Source organism: Ostrea edulis, chromosome 1, assembly GCF_947568905.1.
Source record: "Ostrea edulis chromosome 1, xbOstEdul1.1, whole genome shotgun sequence".
Classification (NCBI taxonomy): Eukaryota; Metazoa; Mollusca; class Bivalvia; order Ostreida; family Ostreidae; genus Ostrea; species Ostrea edulis.
Genome location: NC_079164.1, coordinates 6,511,717 through 6,533,517, shown reverse-complemented (window position 1 = coordinate 6,533,517; position 21,801 = coordinate 6,511,717). Strand labels below are relative to the sequence as shown.

Here is a 21,801-nt window from a genome sequence, read left to right as displayed (position 1 = left end):
TTTAGTATAATTATCTAAACAGGCTTTTGGGAAAGGTGTGTACCTGTATTTGGTAAAGATACTGAATCATAGTTACACTGACCTGGAATGTGCACCCTTTAGTTAGCAAGTAACTGGAAACACAAACATTGGTAAAATGCACCGAGTTACTAAAAGGAACAAAAATACAACAAATGAAATTTGAAAAAAAAAGAATAAGAACAACACTGAGCAACGTTTATGAAATATGATAAAACTTTTCCGAGTGAGGTTGTTTACAAACGCTCTCTATTTATACCTGAGGCTGATGCACGCATGTACGTAGATCTATACGCTTCAAGAACAATAAATTAAATAAACAAAAACGTAAAATTGAAATTGTAAACAAGTAAAAACTATTTCAATAACTCCAAAATAACCGTATACACACCCAGCTTTGCAACTGCAATGTGCATCGTCTAACTTCTTCCCTTCAAAATTGACATCAATGTTGATCTTGTGTGGGTCCTCTGTTTTCCTCTGACTCCGATATACTTCGGCTTTTATTAGCATATTTTCGCGTTCTTGTGCATACAATTTGACTGATTTAACATAAGAATCTTTCATAAACGCGACAGCCATTGTTTTTGCCGAAGAGACGGTGTATGTAACATGTATGATGCAGAAAAATCGTCTGGTATGTCCTTTAACGACATGATCCGCGCCATGTTGTTTATGTGTCTAATGTCGGGCTAGTTACCGTCGTCATGGTGGGCGGGGCGTACACGAAAATCGGCGATCCGCCAATCCTTTTTACGCCAGTCAGAAGAACAAGGAAGTTACAGTTTATCTCGCTATTAATCATGACCACTATCTTGATGTACAGGTACATGTAACATCGAGACAAATAGAAATGAAGTTGATCATCTTTGCTTTAATTTTCTGTTTTCTGCCTCACAGTTTTTGTATTAATCAATTTTATCCCCATGGACACTCTAATGGAGATACGACTGTTGACAAAAATGATGACGGTAGCTCTACAGAAATTCCTATTTCAACGTTGTTTCCATTCTTTGACCATCAACATGACCACTTGATTGTAAGTGATATGAATCATTTTGTTTTATTTTGGTAATTTTACAGATATAAGATCTTGTGCCATTCAATGTCATTTAATTGTGTTTTATTCCCCTCATTAACCTTCTAAAGCGCCTTTAAGTAATTTGTTTTAAATCTTACTATATTATTATGATTGTTTGTTATTAAATACAGGTATACATGTATATCTCATGAATGGTAGATAATACATATCTACGGGATGATTTCAGTTTCTCCATCGTCAACTTCCCACATTTATGTAGCAATATTCCATTATCACCTGCATATGGTGTTTATATATCTCAACTGATTCGATACACAATAGCTTGTTCTGGGTATAGTCAGTTTTTAAATCGAGGTAAACTACTGACAAACAAGGTGATGGTACAGGGATTTCAACAGTCTCGATTGAAGTCAGCATTTCGCAAATTCTATGGTCGTTATAACGATCTAGTTCGTCAATACAACCTCGCATTGGGTCAAATGCTGTCTGACGTGTTTCATACCGATTGTTAAGCCGTTCTTGGCACACCAATTTTGACTGCGGATGACTCCGTTTACCTGATCAGGATATGGGGCTCACGGCGGGTGTGACCAGTCGACAGGGGATGCTTACTCTTCTTAGGCAGCTGATCCCACCTCTGGTGTGTCCAGGGGTCTGTGTTTGCCCAACTATCTATTTTGTATTGCTTGTAGGAGTTATGAGATTGATCACTGTTCGTTATCTTCACCTTGCATCTACAAGTAACATTCATACTATTATTTTATATGGAAAAATGAACGAAAAAATAGTAATAGTAAACATTTTTTGAAATTTCTAAACATCTAAGTACTTCGTTACTAACTTGAAATTACGGATGTATATCTAATTGCTGTGGTAAGATTTAGAAATTCATTTCAAAATTAAAGATTATCTCCCTAATGCATAGCTCTTATCCTTAGACGAATTTGACTACAGTTTTTGGCACTGTTTTCCCCTAAAAGAGCTCTTACAAGTTTACTATTTCGGATTTCAAAAATTTCGGTTGAGTGTCACTGAAGAGACATTATTTGTCGAAATGCGCATCTGGTGCATCAAAATTGGTACCGTATAAGTTTTACATTATGACCCCTGGGTCGAGGCCTCTGCTGGTGGACTGTTAGTCCCCGAGGGTCTCTACAGCCCAGTAGCTAAGTACTTCGTTACTTGCTTGAAAATACGGATGTATATTTAATTGCCGTAATAAAATTTAGAAATTCATTTCAAAATTCAGAATGTTATTGTTTGTTATTATATACACGTATATCTCATGAATAGTAGATAATACATATCTACAAGTAACATTCATACTATTATTCTATATGGAAAAATGAACGAAAAAGTAATAATAGTAAACATCTAAGTAATTCGTTACTAACTTGAAAATACGGATGTATATTTAATTGCTATGGTAAAATTTAGAAATTAATTTCAAAAATAAAGATTATCTCCAAAAATAACTCTTACAAGTTTATTATTTCGGATTTTAAAAATTTTGGTTGAGCATCACTGAAGAGACATCATTGTGCATCAAAATTTGTACCGTACAAGTTTTACATATATCATAATAGAAAAGATGAAGAGACGCCTGAAGGTCATCGTATCTAGTCTTCTTTTTTGTTACTACTGTGACAAATGTACACTCAATCGCTCGACGTCAAAACTCAAAATCAAATTACAAATGTTCTCTATAAGTCTTCTGTCAACTCTATATCTAGATACCAATTGCACAACCTGCAAATCATCGATGATTTCTCTATTTACGAATGTTCAAGATTTGTTTTCTCATATTTCTCTAAAGTACTCTGGGGTTGATATCAAAGTATGCTCAAGTTCCTCATTGACAATATCTAGGTAGTCTTTAGTGATCAGGTCTTCCAACAGTATTTTAGAATTTCATATGGGCGCAACACTATGGAGTACCCCTACAAATGATTACATAAATGCTGATGGCAAACTATGTTCAACTCAACTTTATGAAAAACGAGGTGATTTCAGCTTCTCCATCATCACCTTCCCATATTTATACAGCAACAGTCCATTATCACCGGAATGTGATCCTGATGTTCCTAAACTGATTTGATATATGATATATATCATTATTTTGTTTAATCGATTTAAGCTACTCACAAATAAGTTGATGTTACAAAGGTCTCAACAGTCTCGTTTGAAGTCAATATTTCGTAACTTCTATGTTCGTTATGATGATCAAATTTGCAAATAATGAATATCACTAGGTCGAATACTTTCTGACGTGTTTCATACCAATTGTTAGGCCGGATTTTTCATCCTAACTTTGACTACGGATCGCTCTGATTACCTGATCAAGATGCAGGGCTTACGGCGACTGGACCCTATCAACAGGGAATACTTCCTCCTCGTTGTCATCTGATACCACCTCTCCTGTTTCCAGTAGTCCGTGTTTATCCTACTCTTGATTTCGTATTTTTATGGGATTTATTATAAGATTGGTCACTTTTCGTTATCGTAACATTTTTCTTAAATATGCGTGCACCGCCGCCATTCTACTTAGAGTGAATGGTGTTTATAACCCATCGACCAAGACAAGTCACTCCTCTACACTTACAAAATGTATGAAGAGTGAAGATAACCTTGAATTTCAAACCTTGGCAGAATTGATATAAAAAGTATAAGAGGACTGTCAAATTCCCGTATTAGGCACATCAAAACAAAAGTGCATGCCGTCTATCCTTCTGTGCTTAGTAAACCAGAAGAGATAAAAGAATTGGAAGAGGGCCTACATAGGCGAAGCCTGTAACCCAATCCTTTTGAGTTTATCAATAAAATATGTTTGAATTCAATTGTAGAAAAATGAGATGAGGAATGCGTTTCAGTTCCAGCTGACACAGCTTGTAACAACACTCTTTGTTTTTAAGACTGATTATTACAACTGCATTTCAGACGAACCTGACTTTTATTCCACACTTGGTTACCCTACTTATACTATTGTTGACTGCATGTGGCAAAGTTTGTTATAAGAATATTTAGTACTGTCTGCTCCTCCTGAACTTATGTATATTTAACCAGTTTATTATACCCCCCGCAACAAGTTGTGGGGGAGGTATACTGGAATCGGGTTGTCCGTCTGTCTGTCCGTCCGTCTGTAGACGCAATGGTTTCCGAGCTCTAAAGCATTATTCTTTCCACCTACCGTCACCATATCAAATATACATCGAAGTAGCAATATGGTTTCCGGGCTCTAAAGCGTTATCCTTTCCACCTACAGTTACCATATCATGCATATAGTCTACCCATGGGATGAAGATGTTCCCTATCAATTTTGGGGTCAAAAGGTCAAAGGTCGAGCGCACTGGACATCGAAGTAGCAATATGGTTTCCGCGCTCTAAAGCGTTATCCTTTCCACCTACAGTCACCATATCATACATATGGACTACCCATGGAATGAAGATGTTCCCTATCAATTTTGGGGTCAAAAGGTCAAAGGTCACGCGCACTGGACATCGAAGTAGCAATATGGTTTCCATTTAAATTCTTTAATGGCTTTTTTTATCGCATGGAGATGCTGTGTTCCTAGATACCTTTTGGATCATAATACTGAAGTTTTACCTATTACCAACACCCTTTGGGAGATTGGGGTAAACAGGGGGTATTCTTAGTGAGTATTGCTCACAGTACTTCTTGTTGATACTTGTATTTATTTATTTTTCAATCTATACTCGTATATTTTGTGACGCTTAACAGTATCATTATTTTCCTATGTATATATTTTTTAGAGCTCATGTACCAATGATCTGGTTTGGAGTGAATAAATAGATTGAAATCAGTGCTTTGTCTATCGGTTGATTCGATAAAGGGATGTTCTGCATGTGGCAGGTCTTTTGATCTGGCAGGTTTGTTGATGTTACAAGGTTTTCAAAAGCCACGTTTAAAGTTAGCATTTTCAAAATATATGATTTATATGGCTATAATGATGTTATTTACATCGTAAAACACATTCTGTCATTGGGTAAAATGCTGTTTTATACAAACTGAGGGCGTTCCTTCACTGATTCTGACTACGGACCACTTTGTTTATCTGATCAAGATATAGGGCTTAGTGCGAGTGCAAGCGATCAACAGGGAATAATTCTCTCTCCAGTCCCTTGATTCCATGACTGGTTTGTCCAGGGGTCTATGTTTACTCTACTTGTTTATAGGAATCAAACTGCTATGCAATGTACACAAAACCAATTGGCTCCATCTGTAGATATCATGGACTTGTTCACCATTTTTGCGCTGATGACTCTCAGCTTTATCTGTCTTTTAAGCCTACGGGCATAGCTACACAGGCAGATACATTACATCGTATTGAGCGTTGTCTATACGACATCGAGTTTTGGATGCATGGCAATGTGTTGAAACTCAACACGGATAAGACCGAGGTCATTGTGTTTGCATCTTGTCGTAATGCAAATATCATTAGAAACATTTCAGTGACAGCAGGTGACTCACAAATTAATCCTTCAGCTCCAAAACTGTGGAATGCCCTTCCAGAACATGTAAAAGACTGCAGAACACTGTGCGTTTAAGAAGTCACTGAAAACACATTTTTCCCATCAAGTTTTCCAGAACTAGTTTCTATCGTTTCAGTCATTCGTGTTCGCTGTTTCAGTGCATTAAGATTATCTTATCTGTTATCATTTCAGTCATTCGTGTTTGCTGTTTCAGTGCATTAAGATTGTCTTATCTGTTTGACTGGGTGTTTTAGTTTTCGAGTATCATTTTGTGATGTTTTATTTTTTTTTTAAATGCTGTTTTAATGTATTATAACCGTGACATTATATGCTGTGTGTGCGTGTGTGTATTTCATTATTATTATTATTTTAATACGCCCTGTAACAGATGTTTATTCTTATCTAGCATATTTATGGTATCTTGTGTTTTCATGTTTATGTGTGGGTACCAGCTACGGACTGTTTGCATCTGATAACGCTTTTATATCATTGCTTTTTAAGGTAGTACTCTACATCGTCATAATGGCTGACTTCCATTAAAACATGGATGAAAAAATCGATATCAGCAATATTGGACTTTTCCTTTTCCATTTAAATACCTAGCCGAGTAGCTCAGTAGGTTAGAATACCGACTGCTGAACTGTAGGTCGCAGGTTCGAGTCCAGCAGTGTTTTTAAAAAAAAATTCAGATTACCTTCTACTAAAACTGTATTTTTTGACAAAATAAAGTAAATATGAAAATTTTCAAATTCAAAATATTGTTGTACATATCCTCCAATTTTCATCTACATCAAATTTCTCTGGTGTAACGTACCTCCTTAATGTTTATTTATTTTCTATGTATTGTGTATAATATTATATAGTAAGGTATATATGCATTGTAAATACCTTTGAGCGTACATAGTGTATGAAAAGATTGTCATATAAATATGGTATTACTATTATTTATAAAATGAGTCACTGTTCGTTTTCCTATATTTTGAATAATTTGAAGTGGATTGGCAAATATAATATCAATCTGGAAATCATAAAAACATGAAGTTTTCTTTGCTACGTAATGATACCCATCTAATAAGAGTATTTTATCCTTGTGAACTAAATGATCAATACGCATTTGTTTCATATACTGTGAAATCATTTTAATTCGTGGGGGGCAATTTTGCTGGTTCGTGGGGACGTATTTTCGTGGGTAAGCGATACGATGTCACTAGGAGAGATAACTCTACTTGGTTTATACACGTAACATCATGGGTAAGAATGGCCCCCGAAATCCGCGAACATCAACCTCCACGAACATTAATGATTCCACAGTAAGTTGGCTAATGTTATTGCCAAAAACAAAAGATCCAATAATGAAATTTGTGGTCAATCTTATTTGATTCCATCATTCTATCCTTTTCATTACAAATTACAGATATCAGTGAGATTCATCATCAGCGTGTAATCTCTCATGTGAGCGAGGTCGCTCGTGTGTGCTGGCTGCAATTGATATATCTTTAATTCAAAACATGAATTCAATTCAAATTTTCGTTTTGAAATAGTTTTCAAAGCAATTTTGTTCCTTGAGTCCTCAGTCTTTTAATCAGTGATTTTTCTTAGCGGCTGCTAACTTCAGCGTAATTGAGTGGACTCTTGGAAGAATATCTGTCGTAATCTGGAAAATATAAATTTTAAACATTAAGTTTGGTTTATCATATTGTATCCTGAGATAAAAAATTTGAATAAATGGTAAAATGCTCAAAATGTATTGAACTACACGAAACACTGCCTTTCAAATTCTATTCAGTGTATATCACACAAAATGCTCTAAATTTAATCAGTTCTAATAATGATAGCCTACTAAAATATATTTCTATATCAGAATTACCAAAGCAGCATCTAGAACAAAAACAATATGGGCATACGTATACTATTAAAATATTGGTATGCATAAATCATGCACTGTCAGTTTAAAAAGAATCGCTTTAAAAGGTTGAGAATAATGTCTATCAGTTCAGACGAAGATAAATAACACCAACTAATTACCATCATCTTTCTCGGTTAGAGTTCCGAAGTCTTCCAATATGTTCAAGCTGTTCGTGAGTTATCTGTATACATCTGTATTTTCTAATACAAAACACATACAAAATTCTTAAAGAGGTTCAGTCAATACGACACGAATGTCCCCATAGACATCAAAATAAGAAAATGACCATCAATTATTGTTAATAAACCTATTTTATCGGGTAACATATTTTAGTGTTTTTTTAACTAGACTTGTTGCACTGATTGATCGCTGAAAAATAACAAGACATAACTTCGTAATCAATATTGAAAAAAAAGATGAATTCAAGATTGTGCTATCAGGTTATGTTGGAAGTACGATAAAACTATCTAAGTCAGCTGTTTAACATTTTACAAGTCGAGCTGTTAGTAGTTGATTTACCGTCCTGATCACTATCTATATCTATTGAGTTGTTCAAGTTGATATAAATTGTTTTTATCCATGTATATGTACATCATTGATACATTATCAAAACCAAAGTCTCGGCACCATGTGTCAATGTCACGGGTCCTAAGAGATTACCTTAAAAACAGATGTTCCGTATCACAGTAGGTGTGGAACACTAAATAACCCTCACTGTTCAATACCCGTATGCACCGAACAAAGGTTTAAATTTGAAGCCCTTCACCGGTCTTGGTGACGTCACCGTATGAATGAAAAAACCTCGAGGTGGACGTTAAACAAGACGCAATCAAAGGTTTCCTTCAACGACCATTTTGAAATATATTTCATCTGAAGAAAGCTATAAAATACTGGAATTTCCCATTGTGTCCTTTAGTAAAATAAAGCGCAACGGAAAAAAATCAAACTTAGAAATCGGGTAAAATTGTAACAAACTTCCATGAAAACACTGACCCCTGAATATATAAACATAAAAGAGGTCGGACCATATGCCTATGAGGAGTATGCAGACCCTGTCAACCAGTCACACCCGCCATGAGTCCTATATATACGTCAAGTTAACTAAGTATCAGTGAGTAACGAACGGTTTGATTAACAAATGCAAGGTGAAGATAACGAACAGTGATCAATCTCATAACTCCTATAAAGAATACACATTGAAGAGTTGGGCAAACACTGACCCCATGACATAACAAAGGACGGATCAGAATACTAGGAGAAGTAAGCATCTCCTGACAACCGGTCACCCCCGCCGTGAGCCCTTAGTTAGCTTTACTATTTGTCAACGTAATTGGGTTAACTCGTTCCACTTGAGATTAATTAAGTTTATTTTTCTTTTCGGACATTTTGGATCAGCTCTTTAGACGAATAAGGCATGTCCTAATTCGCTCCACTTTTAACATTGATTGGCAAGCCTTAAGACCAAAATCGTGTAGTCTGCGTTGTAAATACGTTTGTAGATTAGTGTAGTTGTAGTGCTAGATGTATTTATATGTAGTTTTTGTTATTAGCTCTGTTTATATTGACCACATTATGTAATTGTTTTCGTTTGTCCTGAAGAAAGGACGGGTCGTCCCGAAAATTTGACAACCTCGTTGTTCGATATATATATATATATATATATATATATATATATATATATATACATACATACATACATACACACATATATATATTAAATGCAAAAGATACAGAAATCGACTTCTGAATCCTTAAAGCCCCTTTCACATCTTCACAGATGAGACACCGGATCATCCCGGATTGTCAATCCGTGACAATCCGCCATCATCGTCTACAAACCGAATATGCGTCCGACGTCGTCCTTGACGATCCTACTTGGTCATGCAAAACCGGGAAAAAATTAAACATGTTTAATTTTTCCCTGGATCGTCCCGGACGAAAATCCTCCGTATTGGCCCATTATGAACACAGATGCCTACGGTTTGTGCATGGGTTGTTCCCGTTAACTACAAGGACAATCACCATAAGAAACAGAGGAAAAAGACCATGGACATCCGCGTGTCTCCGTGAAACAACCTTGGATGGACCGGCAGAGACCATGATCTTCCGCGAGCTCCGTGATCACACCGACACCAACCGGAGGTGACGTATGGGTAACTACCGTGTTTATGCGTAGGGAGACCAGTCCATTCTGTATCTGCGTCGTGGTAAGACGGTGTTTATACCGTCACATAACACAAAAACACCGGATCACCCTGGATGACTGGAATTTTGCATCCGGCATTGACCGGCTCCTCATCTGTGAAAAGGGCTTAATTTGTTTATAGTAAAGGCTTTAACATTTTACTAACAATGTTCTATTCTAAAATAGTTTTATCACAATAATTAAGAGGTATGTACATGCTTTTCTCTCTGTAGTTATGACGATTCTGACTATGTGAAGTACTTTTTTTGTATCCATTCTATTGTACTGAATAAATCCAGGTTAACACAAATGGCGTCATTTCCTTCCTGGGGACACTTTCAACTTACACACCGAATTCTTTTCCGCTAGCACACGACAGACGTCTGGTTGCCATTTTCTGGGCAGATGTCGATACAAGAAAGGGGGGAACTGTGTGGTATCGCGAATCAACCAATCAAACAATACTACACAGAGCGACAGAGGAAGTTCGGACATATTTTCCACAGTTTAATCGTTTTCAAGCTACCTGGGTCTTTATAGCAACCTGGGATAATGTCGCATTCTTTGGATGTTCAAGCTGTACCAAAGTTAGTACAGAATACTCTCTCTCTCTCTCTCTCTCTCTCTCTCTCTCTCTCTCTCTCTCTCTCTCTCTCTCTCTAACACATATCTATTAAATGCATGATATTCTTCAGAGAAATACATTTCAAGAGATCCTTATTACTAATGGTCAACATTCATTTACCGTTTTCAATTATGGACAAATTAAATGGACGACTGGAACTGCAAGTGGAGGAAACGCAGAAACTGGTCTTGGAGGAACACCTGCTCAGGTGATGATTTAATGTATAGAAAGGCATAGTTTGGGCTTTTATGGTTCGTTAGTAGCTAGTGCAACTCCTTTTCCGAGACATTAATAGTCGGATGAACATTTACCACCATACTGTTTTGATATATAATACATAATTTGTTTTACAACTGTAGGTTGGATTTAATGCAGGAGATGGCAGGGTATTTTATGTTGTTAATGCGTCGAGAACACATGACATCATCGGTGTAAATCACATGTCTAACATAGGAATCCCAGGGAAATTCGCATTCCGTATTGATGCTGCAGAAATCGACAATGGTGGATGTAATACCTGGGGTATCTAGATATTTTAACTTTGATCCAGGCATCTTATCTCAAGTATTCTAAATTATCTTTAATTATTCTGAAGCAGCAATTCATACTCACTTTGCATCTACTGATTTCATTTACAACATGTCCATAGGTTGAATGCTGTCTGACGTGTTTTATACCATTGCAGTTTATGCAGTTTTTTACATACTGATTCTGACTACAAATTACAACGTTTACCCGCTCGCGACAAAGGGTAAACAGCGGGTGTGACCGGTCAACAGGGATATGCTTACTCCTCTTTGACACTTGTTATTTTCACTTGTTCATACTTGTAAGGCATAAGTATCACTTAGTTTACTTATAAGGGCATTGATATCAAATAAAAGGTAATAAACTAATATTTAATAATCCAATGAAATAGGCACACTGACGATTTCCCCTCGGTATGGCCCAATGCTTGGAGGACAATACCTCGTGATCGGAGGTCCATGCATGAATCCTGATGTTATTATCCAAATCCAGTACTCATCGATTGTTACGTCATTTCCGTGTCGGCGAGATTCAGACTTCAGCGCTGTATGCATCACGCCGATGTTTAACTTGACCGGTGATATCACAATCACCCTTACCATCAAAGAAGTCAACGGAAACACACGGGATCATACCGGGCATTATACGATTGGTACCATACAGTTTCCTTTATATCTAGAATCTAATTAGTGGTTAAATTGCTCCTCCTAGACAACCCATCCCACCTCTGATATGCACAGGGGTCCGTGTTTGCCCAACTCTCTATTTTGTATTGGTTATATAAGTTGTGGGACTGGCCACTGTTCGTTATTTTCAAAAGTTCACGTGTGTGTGTGTGTGTGTGTGTGTGTGTGTGTGTGTGTGTGTGTGTGTGTGTGTGTGTGTGTGTGTGTGTGCGTGCCTGCGTGCGTGTTTAATATAATTGTGTAATTTCAATTCACCAATTGTAACAGTTTAGCAAATATTTCGTCCACACAACATGGTTAAAAGACAATACTAAAAGGAGAATGTCTAATAACAGACAACACATGGTTTTACAACCAAACACTTACCTTGTTCCCTGCTCAAATTAGCACCACGATACTCACATTGTTAATTAGATATCATATAACCACCACTAACTATATTCTCCTTATCATTCATTTTGCATTACTCTAGTACACACAATTGATACCCAAATTCCTCATCTATATCACTATAAAACATATTCATTATTTCTTTACTGCACGGTTGCTGTACAGCATGAAATTCTATGTCTATTCATAAACCTTGTTAATTTTCCTTAGTGAATCCTGCTATAACCAATAACCCAGTAAGGCGACACGAACCCGAGAAATGGATTAATGGACAGCAATATGGCATCTCATGGGACCCACAGGCGTTCGAACTAAGAGGCTCTGAACGAATTCACATACATTTATATACATTGAAGGTACGTGTTAGACCTAGAAACCAACGACAATACTCGCAGAATGTGGTCCAGCAGTTTTAGGCCACACCAATTTGTAAAATAGTTCTTCTGATTTTCAAACAAAAAAAAGTGAGGCGAGAGGGCGAAATTATTTTACAAATATTATTTTTAATTTTGGAGATAAAAATTATGAGGCGAGCGAATACAAGAAATATAAATATTTTTAATTGAATTAAGTGTGAGTTTAAAAAGCGGGCGCCTAAAAATAAAGATCTAAAATCATCAGATATTATTTGTTTACCACATAAACTTAATATTTTTCAACTTTGTTGATATAGTTTACGTCAATAAATAAGTATTTCAGGTTTCAAAGACTTATTTTCTTTATACCTAATACATGTACTTTGCAACATTAACCGATAAGGTCTTTTTGAAGAATTTTATTTAAGTTTCATCTGTACAAACTTTCGATTCAGAGATATGCAAATTGCTAGGGACACATCCAGTTTTGACATTCATTGCAAATGCAATATCCATTGCATCGCTTTGAGCATTTTCTTGAATTTTGATATGACATCACCAAACCTTTCGTGAATTTGTCGTTAACTGTCGGTCCGGTTTAAAATAGTCATCGATCAGTACCCCTTGCTTGTTGTAAGAGGCGAATAAATGGGACGGTCCTTCAGATAGGACTGCAAAAACTGAGATCCTTGTCACAGCAGGTGTGGCACGATAAAGATCCCTCAGTGCCATAAGCGCTGAGCATAGGCCTAAATTTTGCAGCCCTTCACTGGCAATGGTAACGTCTTCATGTAAGTGAAATATTCTCAAGAGAGACTTCAGTCAATATATAGGCTAATCAAACAATCAATCATACGCTATCAATGTTCTCTAAATAGTGGCATCGAATAGCGCTTCAAAAGTTTCATCGGCTTCCAGTTCGATTCCAGCATAAGGAACAACTTCCAATCCAATGTTATGAAGTATCGTACATATTAAGATTGACATCATGAATAACTTAACCGTATTACACTGTTAGGAAATTTCTCGAGAGCCTGCACTTCTGTCATTTGTCAGCATATACATCAAGGTTATTTGTGCGCTTGTTGTAAAAACTAAAAAAAATATTTACGGATATTTTTGAACACGCGGGCGGATATTATTTTTTGATAATATTATAATTTGGATTTGTTACAAATAGAAGCGGCGAATCCGACGAATTAGATTACAAATTGGCATGTCCTTATGTTGTTTCATTTGTTTGTTTGCTTGTGTTTGTTGGTATCGTCTTGGATATTTTTTGGGGGGTTATTTTGTAGGAACATACAAATAAACAACTAATATGGGAAAAATCTGTGCTGCATGACAACATCGAAAAAAGCCTTCGGACATTTACCATCACTCTTCATTCAGATGGATATATGGCAGTCCTCCGCGTCACTTCCGCTCTACAGACAGATCTTGATATGTAAGCATCTCCTTTGGTTCAAATACATGTGTACTATGTATACATTCATAAAATCAAAGCTATCTTCTCTCTATGGGTGAGGGTATGAACACGCTTGAATCAGAGCAAAGTCAAACCTTAGACATAACAGTAGGTAGTTAGTGTGCCTTCCCCAAACCCTAGGTATTAGAGGAGAGAAATTTGTGTCTTTCGAATGGGACTATAAAAACAGGGTCCCGTGTCTCGGTAGGCGTTGTCGCGATGCGTATGCCACAGAGAACCATGCATAAGAATAAATTTGTGTCTTAATATGAGTGAAAAATTCTCGAAGACGTGAAAAATAAAGAAACGGAAACTATTTTTATTTTAGGCCAACCAGAGGTATTTGGTCAGACATCTTTGCAATAGTGCCTTCGCAAGAACAATCAAAGCAGTTTTGTTCTTCTTGGTTAAGAAATGAAGCTCGTTTGCCACGACTGTCTTCTGGCGACATATCCCCATGTCCCTGTACACTGCAGCAGGCTTTGGTGGACACAGCACGATACCAGCCCGATCCCGACTGTAATAGGATAACAAATACTAGAATACAAGACTTGAATTGTTTGTACAGAGCTGATGCCCAACATTGCGTTCGACTTAGTGCACCAGGGTAAGAGCTGGTTATTTCAAAACCGGAAAAAAAACCAGATAAATGAATTATGTCTGTATACATGTATATGCACTGTTTCAACTCTAACGAACGACCTGCATCAGTGCAATACGAGGAAGTTAAAATCACTAGGATTTTAGGGATTGATCATGTTTCGGTAAAGTAACCTTTTTCCAAAACGTATTATGTTTTGAAAGCGAATTTACGTGATGTTTTATATTTCTATTAAGACGACTTGGCATTGACAATGTGTGTTGCTATGATAAAGACGGCAATTTAATTGACTCCCGGGTGAAGAAAGGCGGAACTCTCCAGCGCTACCACTATTTGGGAGGGGTGGGTAATGTACCGTACGTGACCAATTTCTACTACGATGTGCTTCCGTCCTTACACTGCTGTAGGTACTTCGACACCAGATTAAACGGATTTAGCGGGATGTCCGTCTTCTCCGAATGTCAAGATTATCTAGAGTTCAGAGACGTCAGTTCTTGTGTCAACTACATTCCCCCTCAACCAGGTATATCATATATATCTTGTATATTTGTGTGGGTGGATGGGTGTTTGCGTGCGTGCATTTCAATCATTATTCAAACCATAATAAGACGTGTTGTTTTCGGTTTTCTTTCATCTTGATTGCTATTTATGTGATTTTGGTGTGTTTTTTCGTTTTCAGAATAGTCGGAAAATATTTGAAACAGATTGTTTTATTTTGATATTTCATAATTGATGTAATCATGAAAGAGAAACTTGATCATATGTTTGTATGCACAATTGAGATGTCTGTTTGCATATACCCGTTAGCTGGTGCACATGGGGACCCGCATATTAAAACCTTGGATGGAAAAAGCTACGACTTCAATGGTCTTGGGGAATTTCAGTTCATGATATCTAAGACTGCATCATTTGAGAGCCAGATTCGATTTGAACAAGTCACGGACAGCACAGGTACTACTTCTAAATACGTCGGGGAACGCTCTACAGAGCTCGTGGTATTAAAATAATTTCAATGTTTTAAATAAAAACATAAAAATGATTCCAAGATAAGCAATTAAAACCAACGATATCAATATTCACATATCACAACATTTACTAGGAAGAAGGAAGTAGTCAGGAAGTTGCTTATTTGATCCCTAGGTAACAATGTCTATGCCAGCGTCTGCACTTCATTCGTCTCCCAGGTGACGCATTCAACGGACAAAGTAGAGGTTCGTCTGAATTCCATTCGAATGGCAGACGTACTTGTCAACGGAATAATTCAGGACTTTAGTGACGTCTCCTGGCTTCGATACAGAGGTGTGTATTGTATACTAAACTTCAGTCTCTTCACTATAACAAACTTCACACTGTGGATAATCATGACACTTTTGTCATCAGGATGAATTTGTACATGCAACAGGAAGATGGGTCTTGCAGATAAAATCACTTAATGTTAGATCACACATGAATCTTAGCAACGAAACCTACAAAAGCAAATTAACTAAAAAGCCATCATTTACATAAAAGTTCAACTCTGTAATTAAGGCAATATACATATATTACATGCATCTGTTTGATTCTATCATTCGTTACTGTACTTATTCGTGATCAAAAACCCACCTTCTTTCTATTGGCAGGTGTATCGGTGCTCAGTTTGCCCAACCTCTCTGGAACCTCCACGGGTAGAGACATCATCGTAATGTTTGATACTTTGGGCGTCTCATTTAGGATTCTGGCCAGTCAGAAAATGCTTAACGTTATCACAGTCATTGGGAACAACATTTTGAAAGGTAAAACTGTAAAACTAAACTTTTATGTATATACTGGACTTAAGAATTACAACTAAATCCTTACAAAGCAGAACTACATTGCAGGATTAGCAAATGTTCTACCATGCCCTTATTTGCACTCCTCGCGAAACTACCCACTGTTGTGAGAAACATCAGACTATTGTGCCACAACACATGCGAAAAAGGTGGTGTGAATCAAATGTGGATTTTCAAAATTCAAAAAACCGTTTAGTGAATTTTAAATCACAAAACTTTTATTTTCAAAATCAACACCTTCAAAACGTATGACTTGTCAAAACTTTACATAATTCTTCGCGAAAAATTAAAGTTTCGTCCGTAAAAATTGAACATGGAAATGGTTATATCTTGTGCTCAGTCATCCATAGAATTGTTTTGACAGACATCACTCTAATTCCACACAGAAATACTTTGATATTGATGTTAAAAAGACAATGGAGTTTCTCATTGACAATATTTACACTGTCTTAGATTATCAGATGTTGAAATTCCTATGAGCACGATTTGTGCTCCATTTTTAGCTTACTTGTTCTTGTATTCATGAAACAGAATAAAAAAGAACAAAAATGTCTTGCTTCGGTCTTCAATTCCCCGTTATGACTGTTATCAATAATGGAATATTCAGTGGTGGATTTAGAGGGGGCGCAGCCGGCGCCCCCCCCCCCTAAAATTTTCAATTTAAGGTAAATCGTGGTATCTTGTTTCGGAAAATGTACTACACGATAAAAGAAGCAATAATTTCCCACTCCGGGATAAGTAAATGACAAAATCTTTTGATTTCTTGAATTACTTTATTAGGAGAACTTAATTTTTTCCAAAAAACCCTTAAAATTTGGGTCATTTGATTAACACCTTATCAAAATGATAGAAAATAGTACAAATGACTAAATAAGAGAAATATTTCAAGCCTCATAAAATCTGTAAAATACAGGTGCTTCCGGGGGCTTCGCCCTGGACCCACTGCCTCATAAAGTGTCCCCCCCCCGTAACCGCAATTCCTCGATCCGCCCCTGATATTGTTGCACAAATATGGCAAGTTGACGATGGAGAAGTAATTTCCTTTGTCATAATGTTTTATTTATAGTTTGCAGTTCAAATCTATGTTCAATAAGATGCTCAAATACGAAGCATACGTGAAAGAATTTGTGGTATATTCTTTTTCGAGTTCAATGGGATACATGTATATCGAATTGACATATAAATGGAAATGGGTATTGGTTATAGATATAAAGTTGTCGATATGTCTAAATGTCGTGTTGAAGGCCACATCAATAGATTGTTTCTTCTCAAGTGGAAGTTTTAAACAATTTCTGCTCATAAGATTATATATCAAGTCTGTTAATAAAAAAACACTATTGGTTAATTTTCACGTGTGACTTAATAATGCATTTATAACTACGGTACATACAAAATTTCTCTTTTAACATTCTTTCATACTCTATATTTAGAATAGCATAATCGGGTAAAATTTTGCTATATAGCCTTTTTAATGACAAGACTTCGTTGATTTCGCAGGTACCCTCAGCGGTCTTGTCGGAAACTTTGATGGAGATCCAGCTAACGACTTGCGTTTGCCATCTGATGCAACAGAAGAAGCAATTTTCCACGTCATTAATGAATCATGCAAGTACCACTTCTCTAAATTTCGGAAACGCTCCAAATTATTTTCAGATTGTTGTAGAATATAGATTGATTTCTGTTAAGGGAGGATCACAAACAGGAACTCATTGTTCACCTACCCTAACGGGAAAACGTACTCAGATTATAACAGTGAACGGCAAGTGGACTTCCGCCCGGTGTTTTCGTCATCCGTCACTAGTCCAGTTACAACAGAAGCTAGAGAACTATGTGGTAGCAACACAGATTGTTTGTTTGACTTGCACATGACTGGGTCCCGGGACATCGCTCAGAGCACTCGTCAATTCACTTATCAACTACAGCAAGCAGCGGACGCTGCGAGCCCAGGTAAACCTACTATAATCATCATCATAATGCTGCGAGACCAGGCACACCTACTGTAATCAAGTTTTACAACAAACAGCCATCAACTTTTACATAATTGTACTTTCACTTTCCATTTTGTTGAACTTTGCATGCATCTTAATGCATCATACATTAGAAAATCGTTCGGTACACCTACTTATTCATTAACAATAAATATTGCCCTTCAAACATGGTATCGTCTGTGATCCTTTATATTTTTCAGTCCAATCCTGTCCTGTGCTTCCGTCGAAAGACGGAGGTGTGTGGTATACCAATAACACTCTAGAGAATGCAACAGCTAACTTTCTGTGCGGCATGGGCTATCGAATCAGTGGTTCATGTCCACCGACGACTTGTAAGAATGGAACATGGAGCAATTTTAGACATTGTTCTTGTATAAAGATTCTTACGTCGCCGCCAACTTCAACACGTCGAACGACTTTCACCTCTATACCACAATCGCGCACTCCTCCAAGTCTCACACCAGCGCCAACATCACAGTCAACACGTTTTCCTATGTCTATTGGTCATCAAATGACATCAATCGCAACACGGATCTCCACGTTGGAGCCATCGTCAGCAGGTCAAACGGCTGTTTCCTCTACACCACAATCGCAAGAACATCAACCACGAACGCCCCCGCCAACTTCGCAATCAACACGCACAGTAGCATATGTCGCTCATCAAACAACACCAGTTCCAACGAAGGACAACTATAATTTTCTCAAGTTTATATCTAACAAGGCTCACGTGTGGTTCATCAATGGGGTAGGAGTAGTTTTCATCATCTTCATCATACTCATTGGGTCTTTTGTGACATGTAAAATCAGGTATGTGTGAATTACTCAGTATACTAATGTGTTCTGTTCTAAAACCTTACATCATCATCTCCGAGTTCACTCGATGATGCGCGTTATATTGTATATTCAATGTAGATATATATGTACACGTAGTGGGCAAGTGTTAAGACTACACGTCAATACACCTGTATTTCAGATCACGTGAGAAGTATGTAGGAAACGACAGTGAAAATCCACACTCCCCTGGACGCTCTTCTCGTTATCAGAAATACAATAGGGGATCCCAAATGAATTCCGGGAGGACACATACAGATGCAAGTGCTGAACTATCAGAAGTTTCTGAAGGCAGTAAACAAAGTCTGCCTGGTTGTGACAACTATGGATACTCGGAATCCGGTCCTTGATATGTAAAGAATTCACCAATGTATAGAACCCACCGACAGAACTATAGCCCGGAGGTGCTGGAACGGCAAACTTCATCAAGTGTTCAGTAAACAAGATCATATTCTCAATGATATCCTGTAGATTTCTTGAGATATAAATCTTCTAGTATTTAAAATCATGAAAGGAGCGTTTTACTTGCAATTTCTACCGAGTTCCATGTTTTAAAAGTTACGAGTATAACAAGGGAATCTTAAACATTGAGCACAAAAGGGCTTCACCTTTTGCGATAAAGTGATGTGAATTTCTAATGTTTTCTATTATTTTTTTATTTGTTGAGCTGGACCTTGCCCGAACGATTGTGGTTCAGAGTCACAACAGGCTATCTGGTCAGTAAAAATCTAGTATGTGCCAGTATTCTGAGCTTTGGCCAAATTTCCATTATGAAGATATGGCCTGAACAAACGTTCATCAAATATTTATCTGCTACCGTGGCAAACTGACACAGACTAATCCGCGATTGTAAAACACAATCTGGTCATATGTAATCTCTGTGTCTAATATGGATATTTATTACCCTCCATATTACAGTTATGTCCATAGAAATGTGACCTTGACCAAGGAACCGTGGTTCAAAGTCATAATACACTGTTTGGTCAAGAGAAATATTTAGTAAGGGTATTTTTGTTGTGGGTGGGTTTTTTTATGTCCAATTCGAGAATTTTAAACTAACGTAGCGACTTCATCAGCTACAGATGAAGTTGCACGAATGGTGACCGTTATAGTGAGAGAGTTCTTTAATGTACCACCCCCTATCGTCAAGTGGAGTTTCCATTTTAAAGGTCATATCTGAAAAACGCGTTACTTTCACTTGTAGTGATGGGCGCTTGATTAAGGAATAGTCATTACCTATGTTGATTAAACGTCTTAGTCTTAGACTAAACGCAGGGCCGGTAAGTCTGTTTTAATCACCGATTACCAGGGTACTGCGCAGGTCACAATTTTTATAGTCTTCTCATTTCATTATCACTATGTATTTGGCTTGGTTGTTTGAGACTACAGAGTCAAGATTTCAGTTATTGGTCTGCATCCTTCCTCCTACACCGTTCGTCAACAATTGAACACAACTCCCTTTCCAATTCTTTTTAAATTTGGTTCAGCATCTTTGGGATTAGGGGGCATAAACTTAAATTTCAGGACTTCTGCACCCCGGAGCCTTAAAGGTGAGCAAAACGTGCCAAAATTTACAAAAATCCTCTCTACAACCGCACATCTGTAAGAGAAACTAAAGCATAGCATTGAAGAGCAAGAAGACCTCCACCAAAATTGTGAAGAGGTTCCAACTTTAGCTAGGATCAAACGTGGTATATAGTGTTAATGAGCAACATTTAAATAACATCTTTAACGCTCTTGATACTAATCAGATATTTAGAAGGAGCCTGCGATCCCAGAGGTAGGGGTTTAAAATAACATCTTTAACGCTCTTGATACTAATTAGATATTTAGAAGGAGCCTGCGATCCCAGAGGTAGGGGTTTTAAATAACATCTTTAACGCTCTTGATACTAATTAGATATTTAGAAGGAGCATGCGGTCCCAGAGGCAGGGGTTTTAAATAACATCTTTAACGCTCTTGATACTAATTAGATATTCAGAAGGAGCATGCGATCCCAGAGGTAGGGGTTTTAAATAACATCTTATCAGATGTATAAGTGACACATGAAAGGTAAAGATAACGAACAGTGATCAATCCCATAACTCCTATAGACAATACAAAATAGAGAGGTGGGCAAACACGGACCCCTGGATATACCAGAGGTGGCATCAGTTACCTAGGATAATTAAGCTTTCCTATCAACCGGTCACCTCCACCGTCAGCTTCATATCTTGATCAGGTAAATGGAGTAATCCGTAGTTAAAATCAGTGTGCAAAGAACGGCTTAACAATCGTTATGAAATACGTCAGACGGCGTTTCAAACAAAAAATAGGTTCTATTGGCAAACTAGATTATTATAACGACCATAAAAATTGCGAAATGCTGATTTTAAACCAGACCGTTAAAAACCCTGTACCATCAACTTGTTTGTCAGTAACCTGCCTCGATTTAAAAACTGATCATACGCAGAACAAGCTTTTGCGTATCAAATCAGTTGAGAGATATAAACACCATATGCAGGTGATAATGGAATATTGCTACATAACTATGGGAAGTTGACGATGGAAAAGCTGATATAATCCCGATTGTCATAAAGTTGAGTTGTTAGTTTGCTGTTAATATCTATTTTCAATAAAGTACATAAATATGAAGCAGAAGTGGACGACCGTGTGGTGTTTTAAATTTCGAGTTCAAAGGTATATATCGAATCGACATATGAATGAAAATTAGTGACATCAATTTGTCACCCTTGCGTATTGAATCGATTGAGAGACATGAACACCATATGCAAGTGATAATGCAATATTATAAGTATGGGAAGTTGAAGATGAAGAAGCTGAAATCATCCCGTTTTTCATAAAGTTGAGTTGTTAATTTGCCGCTAACATTTATCTT

The 21,801-nt window shown here is 37.1% G+C and overlaps 1 protein-coding gene across 1 annotated transcript; it reads left to right on the top strand.

Annotated features, from left to right (window-relative positions):
• Positions 1-444: 444 nt before the first annotated feature.
• On the top strand, positions 445-19,558 carry LOC130051089 (sushi domain-containing protein 2-like). The gene is made up of 16 exons (XM_056152410.1): positions 445-1,057; positions 9,942-10,229; positions 10,338-10,475; positions 10,627-10,789; positions 11,187-11,447; positions 12,082-12,227; positions 13,526-13,674; positions 14,024-14,302; positions 14,533-14,819; positions 15,104-15,247; positions 15,437-15,595; positions 15,916-16,068; positions 17,602-17,709; positions 17,791-18,051; positions 18,293-18,899; positions 19,066-19,558. Exons 1-16 carry the CDS (start codon positions 872-874, stop codon positions 19,271-19,273), a joined length of 3,537 nt encoding a protein of 1,178 aa, XP_056008385.1. The 5' UTR covers positions 445-871; the 3' UTR covers positions 19,274-19,558.
• Positions 19,559-21,801: the final 2,243 nt, after the last annotated feature.